The following is a 10,668-nucleotide window of genomic DNA, read 5'->3' on the forward strand; positions in this document are numbered from 1 at the left end:
TGACCAAGTCCGAGACAAGTCAGAGTGCAAACACCAATGAGTCCGAGACAAGTCCGAGACGATAGAAAAATGTCTTGAGTCCGAGTACTACAGCCCTACTTGTTTTTGGGTGTCTTTTCCTCCCCTATTGTTAATTTCTCATTGGTTTCAGCTGTTTACCGCTGGCGTTCCTGCACCTGCGCACACACCTGTTCTGTTTCGTCACGCTGATTGCGCTGCCTACTTCTCCCTGTTCTTTGTTCTTCTCTGTGTCTGGGAATTGTTTAATGTGAATGTGACGTGCTTCTTGCCCTCTCGTTTGACGTAGTTTGTGTGTTAGCAGCTATTATTCTGAGTCTGGCCACTATTTGTCCGCCTGGACAATCTCCACCAGTTTATGCTTAATTCCAGTTGGTTTACACTTGAGTCGATGATCTATGACTCAGGAAGCAGTTGTATGATCCTTAGTTTTCTCTATTGCGCCTGGCAGTTTGTTTGTGTTTGTTTTTGGGACTGAATAAACTGTGCAAACTTCAGTCACCTCTTGGTAATCTCTGGTCACCTGACAGAATTACCGGACCAACAATATGGTCCCGACAAAGGATGCATCCAATTCGCTCCTCTGTGGAGATGCAGGGGGTAATGCTCTGCCGTCATGAGGAGGAACTCACTGGTCAAGTGACGGATCTATCTCACCGCTTTCAATTCCTCCGTCATGAGCTCTCAGATTCTCCGCCTCCCAGCCAAGCCCCAGAACAAAGGGCAAACAATCTACCAAGATATGTCATTGAGCCCACTGAAGGCAAGGCCTTCCTACCTCAATGTGAGGTTGTCTTTTCTCTCCAGCCCACAATTTATGTAACAGACTTATGTGACGAAAGTTGCATTTGTTATCTCTCTGCTGACAGGAAGAGCGCGAGACTGGGCCACGGCAGTCTGGGAGGCGGAGGCGGTATGCTGCCAGTCCTTCGCTTCGTTCAGGGAAAATATGGTAAAGGTTTTTGACCGCTCTTACATCAGGGATGGCGTTCAGTTTCTGTTTTCTCCATAGAGTTTTGTACCCTTTCAGCATCCTGTGAATGGAATGAGCCCACCTGAACAGCATGTTTCCTGGAAGGATTGTGTCCTGAGATCAAGGAGGAGATCTATGCACGAGAGGTCCCCGTTGCCTTTGATCAGCTGGTTGAATTAGCAATCCGTTTGGAAAAGCGTGCTGACCTTCGATGCCGTGCCCATGGTACCCAGCAAGCCCTGTCTCCACCCCACCCCAGCCTGGACCAGCTACCGTTTCATTTGAAGCTGCTAAGTTTCCTGAGTCTATGCAGATAACCGAAATTCGCATCTCACCTGCTGAATGTCAGCGTCATTTTCTCCATCATCTCTGCATGTAGTGCGGGCATTCGGGCAATCTGATGGCTGTTTGTCTGCTAAAAGGGAACGGTCGGCAGTAGACAAGGGGATACTGTTGAGCAAGTTCTCCCCCCGCCAAATCAATCACCAAACTGCCAGTAGTTCTCCGGTGGGCTGGAACGACCACTACATCTTAAGCTCTCATTGATTATGAGTCTGAGGGAAATTTTATGGACAAACAGTGGGCTCATGAAAAAAAGATTCCTTTGTTTAAACTTGAAGACCTTACTTCTGTGTTTTTGTTAGATGGCAGTGAGATGCCTGGTATACACTTTGTCCCAGTACTGGTGAGTCTCACCATCTCAGGCAACCACCAAGAGACTATCTCCTTTTCTATTCTTCATTTTACCATTGCCCCTATAGTCTTGGGTCATTCTTGTCTCGTTCAACATAATCCTCAAATTAACTGGTTACAAGGAACTATTCAGTCTTGTAATTTGTCTTGTCATGTACAATGTCTTGTGTCTCCTGTCTCTGTGATGCAGGAGGAGCCTGGTGATTTGTCCGGAGTGCCCGAGGAGTATCACAATCTGAAGGTGGTCTTTAGTAGTTCCCGGGCTGCGTCTCTCCCTCCTCACCATCCTTATGACTGCAGTATAGAACTACTTCCTGGTACTACTCCTCCCCTCGGTAGTTTATACTCTCTGTCTTCCTCCGAGCGCGAGGCTCTTGAGAATTTTTGTCTGTAGGTCTTGCTGCCTATATAGCTTGCTGTCTATTGTTCCTTAAACCTTTCCCGCGGGTGCAGGTTTTTTTTTTTTGTTAAACAGAAAGATGGCTCATTGCGCCCATGTATTGATTACAGGGGGTTGAATGACATAATGGTTAAGAATTGCTACCCTTTGCCCCTTATGTCATCCGCCTTTGAGATGCTTCAGGGAGCTCGGATCTTCACAAAGCTAGACCTCCATAACGCTTACCATTTAGTACGTATTAAGGAGGGAGACGAGTGGAAGAAGGCCTTTTATACTCCTCTCAGTCACTTTGAATATCGGGCTCTTCCGTTCAGCCTCGTCAACGCGCCGGCTGTCTTCCAAGCCCTGGTCAATGACATTCTGAGAGACATGCTGAACATTTTCGTTTTTCGTATACTTAGATGACATCCTCATCTTTTCTCTTTTCTGCTCCCCTACTGATAATAATGCCCATCCTTTCGCGTTCTTCTTGCACCACCTCTCATCTGCCAAACAAAATTACAAAATCGGTAACCGCGAGTATTTGCCATTCGTTTGGCTTAAGGCGAGTGGCGCCACTGGTTAGAGGGTTCCTCTGTTCCATTCATTGTGTGGACGGATCATAGAAACCTCGAATATATCCGGTTGGCTAAATGGTTGATTGCGTGCCAGGCTCGTTGGGCGCTCTTTTTCGGAGCTTTGGGCTTTACTATTTCTTACAGACCCAGATCAAAGAATACTAAGCCTGACACTCTTTCATGACAGTATGGCTTCGCTGGGGACGCCTCTTCTGTCCTGTTCTTTGTTCTTCTCTGTGTCCGGGAATTGTTTAATGTGAGTGTGACGTGCTTCTAGCCCTCTCACTTGAAGTAGTTTGTGAGTGTGTTAGCAGCTATTATTCTGAGTCTGATTCCCAGCCCCTGTCCAGAACCCGACAGTGTTCTTGCTGTCCGGATTTGCCGTGCTGGGATCCCTGTCTACAGGCGTGGTTGCCACTATCTGCCAGCCTGGACCATCTCCACTGGTTTATGCTTCATTTATTGACCCATCTGAGGATCTCAGGAAGCAGCTGTATGATCCTTAGTTCTCCAGCTACAGCGTGTATCTCTATCGCGCCTGGCAGTCTGTTTGTGTTTATTTTTGGGACTGAATAAACTGTGCAAACTTCACTCACCTCTGGGTCATCTCAGGTTACCTGATAGAGCTTTCTTCTTTTCTACAGGAAAATGGTAATTTCTATAAATATCAGTCTGGCTTCAGACCTCAACACAGTACAGAATCTGCATTTCTAAAAGTATTAAACAACTTATTGTTGATTCCGGCAATTGTGCTGTTTTAATTTTGCCGGACCTCATCGCAGCATTTGACACACTCAATCATGGAATTCTTTTAAATAATTTACACCAAAATGGGATTTAAGTTTGTGTTTTAATTTGGTTTGTATCCTATTTAAAGGATTGGACCTTCTCGGTAGAGCCAAATATTCATCATCTTGTGCACCAGTTTTGTATGGGGTTCCACAGGGCTAAATTTTGGGTCCTATTATATTTTCTTTATACATGCTTTCTTTGTATGCTATATTTAAGAGGCACAATGTTTCAGACCACTGTTACGCAGTATTACTCAGTATTATGTTATTTTGCACTCAAAGGATGTCTTCAGTTTACAGGTGGTAAGGTTTAAGCTTAGGATGTTCTGGGTTCATTCTGACTCTGTTGAACCCAAGGTACTACATGAACTTTGTCACTGCTATGCTGCAATAAACATTTTCATTGAGATATTCCTCAATTTCATTGTGATGTCCTCATCACTTTTTCTTACATACTTAATATAGTAATATAATATAATATAATATAATATAACATAATATAATGTATAAGAGTATAGTATAGTCCTACTGCTTCCCAGCTAACAGAAAACATTCAGAATGTTGTGGCAAGGTTCTAACAAAAATGTTAATCACCAGATTCTCCTGTCCACCCTCAGAAAGATGGGCATCTCTGGAACAGCACTCCTGTGGGTTAAGTCCTACCTCTCTGACAGATCCTTCAGTGTGTCTTGGAGGGGTGATGTTTCAAAGTCTCACCACCTTGCTACTGGGGTTCCTCAAGGCTCAGTACTTGGACCACTTCTCTTCTCCATCTACATGACATCATTAGGATCTGTCATTCAGAAGCATGGCTTTTCTTATCACTGCTACGCTGATGACACCCAACTCTACCTCTCATTCCAACCAGATGACCCGACGGTAGCTGCTCGCATTTCAGCCTGTCTGAGTGACATCTCTAGCTGGATGAATGACCATCACCTTCAGCTTAACCTTACGAAGACAGAACTCCTGGTGATTCCAGCTAACCCATTGCTTCATCACAACTTCTCTATACAGCTGGGCTCATCAACCATTACTCCTTCGAGGACAGCTAGAAACCTAGGAGTTGTGATGGATCATCAGTTAAGCTTCACAGACCACATTGCTACAACTACCCGGTCCTGCAGGTTTGCCTTATACAACATTAGGAAGATTAGACCCTTCCTGTCAGAGCAAGCAACCCAACTTCTTGTCCAAGCTCTTGTTCTCTCCAGACTGGACTATTGTAATGCTCTCCTGGCGGGCCTTCCTGCATGTACTGTCAAGCCTCTGCAATTGATTCAGAATGCAGCAGCGAGGGTTGTCTTCAATGAGCCAAAGAAAGCTCACGTTACTCCGCTCCTCATCAGGTTACACTGGCTACCAGTAGCTGCTCGCATCAAATTCAAGGTACTGATGCTAGCCTACAAGACGACCACTGGCACGGCACCAACTTACCTAAACTCATTGGTTAAATCTTATGTGCCCTCCAGAAGTTTGCGCTCTGCAAGTGATCGACGCCTTGTGGTACCATCCCAAAGAAGTTCAAAATCACTCTCAAGGACCTTTTCCTGGACTGTCCCCAGCTGGTGGAATGACCTCCCAATCTCAATTCGTACAGCTGAGTCTTTACTCATTTTCAAGAAACAGCTAAAGACTCATCTTTTTCGCCTGCACTTAACCAACTAACACTAGCACTTTTCCTTTTCTTGTCTTTTAATTAAAAAAAAAAAAAAAAAAAAAAACCTACCTATGCGTTCTATACTAGACTAACTGAGACTTGTCATGGCACTTGTATACTGTTGTTGTTCTCTTGTTGACCTGACTGCTTCTGTTGTTCTCATTTGTAAGTCGCTTTGGATAAAAGCGTCTGCTAAATGATTAAATGTAAATGTAAATGTAATGTAAAAATGTTACTACTTGTTTCAGGCAGTTCATACAACATTCAAAAGTAACATTCCTGTAATGTTTGCAAAAATTATAAAATGGAATGTTTCTTTAATGTTCTTAAACACTTACATTCTTTTTGAATGTTGAGACAGCATTAAGATGTGTTTTTAGAATGTAACTGGAAATATTAGCAAAACATTTTTAGAAATATTTTTGTTAGCTGGGTAAATGATGCTGCAGGCTTCATCTTGGGTAACAGGTGGCCACAATGACAATCAAAACCTCTGAAGAAACTTCAGTTTCCTGTTGTTTTCTCAAGCAACTTATCAGATTCAGTCTGCTAATGGCACAACTTTTTCTTTCACAATTTTTTTTCCCTTTGAAATTGAACACAACTTTAATGTGCATCTCACTGAAAGATAACCATGCATTTAATTCTTAACATTATTGTGGTTAAGCACATAGATTGCTTCAAATTAACAGCATTAACAGCAAGTCAAAAGCATGCCACTGCAATGGTGCTCAATTAGAGTCACCAACGTCATGTTAATTATTTATTTTTGTTTATTTATTTTTTTGTATGTGAAATCATGAAGTCATCATGAAAATTCAGCAAACAGCTAAAGCTAAAAAAGAAATGAATGAAGAATAAGGGCTTTCTTAAAGGGACAGTTCTACTGGCTACCAACATCTGTTTGGTCGCCAACATTCTTCAAAATATCTTATTTTATGTTCAACAGAATAAAGAAACTCATACATGTTCAGAACAACATGAGGGTAAATAAATGATGACAAAATGTTCATTTTTGGATGAACTAGCCCTTTAACTTTTTTTCTTGAGGTGTTGGTTGCAATCAGATAAAATACATAAAAAATAAATTTCCTTTTAAATTCCTCTGATGATAAAAAAGGAGGCTGCCAAATGAACAAAAACTTGTCCTTTTATGGAATCAACCCCATGACTATCCTATAAAGAAGTATATTTTTTTATGTCAGACAAAGAGGAGGGTCCTGATTATAAGAATGATATACAGACACACATCTGTCACCTTAACATTCACAAGATTTTAAGCACATATGGTGTGTTTGATTCTTGATATTTTGAAAATGATGTATCTAATTTCAGAAAATGGCATAATGCATGTTCATGTTTTAATAAAGTGACTGTTTTTGTCTGAACTGTATTTCAGGTGAATCTAATCCTCTGAGTTGGCCGTCTGAAGCAATGATCACTAAAATGATTGTGAGTTTCTGTGAGAATGTGAGTGTGATTTTGTCAGACATCGATTATCAGACTCAGATCTTGAGTTTGTGTCTCTCAGGTGTTGCTGTGTTTGTCTGCGCTGTTTCCCATCTTGATGGGCGCTGAAGTGGTCAGATCTGATCTTCTTCGTACCAAAGACTGCTATGATATTTATGCGAGTGGATATAGCACCAGTGGTGTGTACAACATCACCACAATAGATGGACCGGTGCAGGTCTACTGTGAGATGAAGTCTGATGGACAAAATAACCAAGGACCCTGGACGGTAAGCATTTCAATGTGTTTTATCTTGCTAAAGGATATTTTATTATCAGATGCTCCCCAGTGTGAATGACACCATGATTACTAATAAACTATTTATCAGATAGTCACTCAGTTTTTTTATTTGTGTTCTTTATATATATTGGAAAACAGTCATTGAAATCACTCAGAGATCACACAAAATAATTTTCATTTGTTGGAAAACAAAGCTTGTAAAAGGCTGTACACCTTAAAAATCTTTTTAAAAGATGAATGACGTGAAATGATGTGATGTATGAAAGCAATGAATTATTTCTGAATGTTTCAGGTGATTCTCAGGCGAATGGATGGTGAGGTGAATTTCTATAGGCCGTGGAGGAGCTATAAATGGGGTTTTGGTAATAAAGAAGAAGAACACTGGCTGGGTGAGAGTTTTTGTGATGTTTTGGGCTTAAAAAGGCAAACAGAAAAAGACGAAACAATCAAAGACATGGAAAACATGGACATTTCATCAGGACTGTAGTATAAATGCTAATTATTTTTGTTATTAAAGCTATTAAACCAGTTTCCTTTCATGTTTTTTTTTTTTTTTACAGGTTTAGAGTTTGTTCATCAGCTTACCCGGAGGTATCAGTATAAACTCAGAATAGATTTGGAGGACTTTGATGGGAATAAGGCTTACGCTGTGTACAAGTCTTTCTCTGTGGGCTCTGAGTCTGATGGGTACAAACTGCAAGTGAGCGGCTTTGTAGATGGAGGAGCAGGTGAAACAAACTACAGACGTTTAATTTTTCAGAAAGAAGAATTTAAGCAATTAAAATGGTCGTATTGGAATTTTAAAAGGACTTTTGAACCATAATGTTTAAACTTATGCTTTTATATTTTATATTATTTATTTTAAAAAGTCATTTTATTTGGGATGTCCAAATGAAAGTGCCTTTAATGAAAGTTTCTTCTTTCTGTAGGTGACTCTTTAAATTATCACAATGAAAGGAAGTTCACTACCTATGACAAAGACCAAGATAATGCAGGAAACAATTGTGCTAAGGAATACGGAGGAGGGTTTTGGTACAACAAATGTTATTACACAAACCCCACTGGTTACTATTTGTGGGAGAAAGAGGGTACAGTAATGAATAATGGAGCCACCTGGTACTACTGGAAGAACAACTGGAATTCCCTGAAGTCCATCACCATGAAGATCAAACGTATGAAGTAGAGCCTTTATATGTGCTTCACTGCAGCTTGTGCGCATTTCATCATATACATTTGATGCATACATGTGGATCTTTCTTAAAATATGGTAACAAACATGTCCCTTGACTTTTTATGATGAAAAATATTTCAAAAGTTTAAGAAATCTCAAATATTAAATAGTTTCACTCATAATGTCATGTATAAAAATATAAAAAAGAATGTGCCCTCTTATATAAAAATGTGTAGAAAAGGGGCCCCCATTTTCTTCGTGCTCTTCTGCATCAGCAAAACCTCTGTGTCCCACTGCAGCAGCTGGAATTATATCTGGTCTGAAACAATAAAAGTTTATCAGCAAAATGTTGTTTGAGGTTGCTTTGTATTTCATTATCCAACTAAATAGGTTTCATATATAAATTAAGAAAATAGTTTATGTAAAAACAATGATAATATAAAATAGTACAAGCCAAAATTATTCTAAAATGCAGAAAACCCAGTTTAAATTATTACAATAGTGTTTTGAAAACAAAACATCTAATTCTTGCAATGTTTTTTAAATGATAGTATGCTGATTTAGTTACTGCTTTGACCTGACTACTGAAACTAAGGTCTGTCTCCAGAATCAGACCAAGATTCCTGACTTGATTTTTAGTTGTTAGACCCCTAGAGTCAAAGTGTGCATTCAACATCATCTTTGTTTTGAAACGCAATTAAAGTTCTGGAACATCCAACTGTTAATTTAATCAATGCATTGGCAGAGGGAGTCAATGGGGCTGTAGTCATTTGGTGATAAAGCCGAGTAAATTTGGGTATCATCAGCATAGCTGTGATCAGTGTTGGGAGTAATGCTTTACAAGTAACGTAATCAGTTCCTGTCCCCATGAATATTTTTAAAACCGCAGCTTTTTCTATGTGGTTTGGCTGTTCGCCCACACGTAGTAACTGCAGCGCCAGGTTACTGAAACCGAACATTTCTGAAAACTCCTGCCAGGGTGAGGATTTTCAAAAAACTCTGGTTGCAGTTTTATCATGTAGACAACGAAATCAGATTTTTTGGCTTTTGTATGTCAGAGCCTGTGATGTTATCTCCGCCTATTTGAAACTTGAAAATCAAACTTAGGCCGGCGACACACTGGATGCGTGGCGCAAGCATCTCAGCTACGTGGCGTGTCCGTTTTTAATTCAGCTCCCATGTTAACTAGGGGGATGATTGCTTAGTTTGCAAAGCAAATGCATAAACCACACCCCATACGGTTCTGGTGTGTAAAGACACAGAAAACGCGAAGCAGCCACCACGCAACTGACACGCAGCAGAAACGCCACGCTCACGCTCACGCAGCAGTGTGTCACCGGCCTTAGAGTCACAAACGAGACTCCCACTGTACCTCCCGCTGTCCACCAGAGGGAGCTCTCTACAAAGTTTGAACTTCAATCCGGACTACACACATGAGTCAAGAGGCATTTATTTGTCATTTGCATAGTTAACACTGGAGAAAACTGGGCATTGAAATGCTTGTGACTCAGACGTACAGTGACAGTAACATGACATAAACAGACAGAGATGTACATTGAGGCTAATGAGATTTTAAGAGAATTCAGTGACCATAGGCAGAACAGACACGGACAGAGTTTTACATACTGTATAACTAGATCTACTGTAGATCTCAGAGAGGCTGGAAAGTAGTACTTGCTCACATACTTGGCCCTGATTGTTCCTGCACCTGACTCACATTAGTGGACTTTTTAAACAGCTCCCAGACTCTCCCTCATTGCAAAGTCTTGTATTGCCCCGGTGTACATTTCTGACAGTTTCTTTCCAGATCTGATCTCTTTGTGCATTAGGACTGCTGCTCTTGTTCTGATTGCCTTCCGCCTGCCCCAAACTATTGCTATTGTTACATTGATTACTGATTGTTTACTGCTTGCCTTGACCCTTTGCACGTACCTGGATAATGATTTGGCTTCTCTCCTCTGTTGTGTTTGCTGGTGTTTAAACTTGCCTGTTTACTACGATTTCAATAACCTGGAGCAATTAAATATGTTAAACAACACAAATGTATCCAATCTTATTTTATTGACTAATGTCTTTGCTGCTGACCTTTGATGATCCAGTTCAACCATACTAATAAACAAAAATGACTTTAGATAAACTAACAATTGTGCTTCATTGTTTTTTTTTAATGCTGAAGAGTGTTCTTTTTTATACCTTCTTCTCCTGTGTTCTAATGTACAGATGTGAATTTACTTTTCCTTCAGCCTGGGGTTTATTCATAACACTTTTTGGTGTGAAAGGGCTTTTACATTGGCTATAAATAGAACTTCTTATATCAAAAACAATCAAGCCCTGCCCATATTTAAAATCTAATGTGAAAGTAATGCAAAAGTAACATAATGCATTACTTTCCATAAAATGTAAATAAGTAAGGTAATGAATTACTTTTTATTAGGGAGTAACGCAATATTGTAATGCATTACTTTTAAAAGTAATTTCTCAAACACTGGCTTTGGTTCTTTCTCATTATTTGACATATACAGCTTAAGCATATACAGGCTTAAGAGCGGTGCAAGAATTGATCCTTGTGGGACTCCATGTTAAGGACATGAACCATTTGAGTACCATCCAAGAAAGCCTGACCCAATTTTCCACTCTCTGTAGAAGTATGTTATGA

The 10,668-nt window shown here is 40.3% G+C and overlaps 1 protein-coding gene across 1 annotated transcript; it reads left to right on the top strand.

Moving 5' to 3' along the window:
• The first annotated feature begins 6,421 nt into the window (after window positions 1-6,421).
• On the top strand, window positions 6,422-8,229 carry LOC132109369 (microfibril-associated glycoprotein 4-like). The gene is made up of 5 exons (XM_059515391.1): window positions 6,422-6,544; window positions 6,624-6,830; window positions 7,134-7,230; window positions 7,402-7,569; window positions 7,771-8,229. Exons 1-5 carry the CDS (start codon window positions 6,527-6,529, stop codon window positions 8,022-8,024), a joined length of 744 nt encoding a protein of 247 aa, XP_059371374.1. The 5' UTR covers window positions 6,422-6,526; the 3' UTR covers window positions 8,025-8,229.
• Window positions 8,230-10,668: the final 2,439 nt, after the last annotated feature.

Source organism: Carassius carassius, chromosome 29 (genome assembly GCF_963082965.1).
Source record: "Carassius carassius chromosome 29, fCarCar2.1, whole genome shotgun sequence".
In the NCBI taxonomy this organism is placed as follows: domain Eukaryota; kingdom Metazoa; phylum Chordata; class Actinopteri; order Cypriniformes; family Cyprinidae; genus Carassius; species Carassius carassius.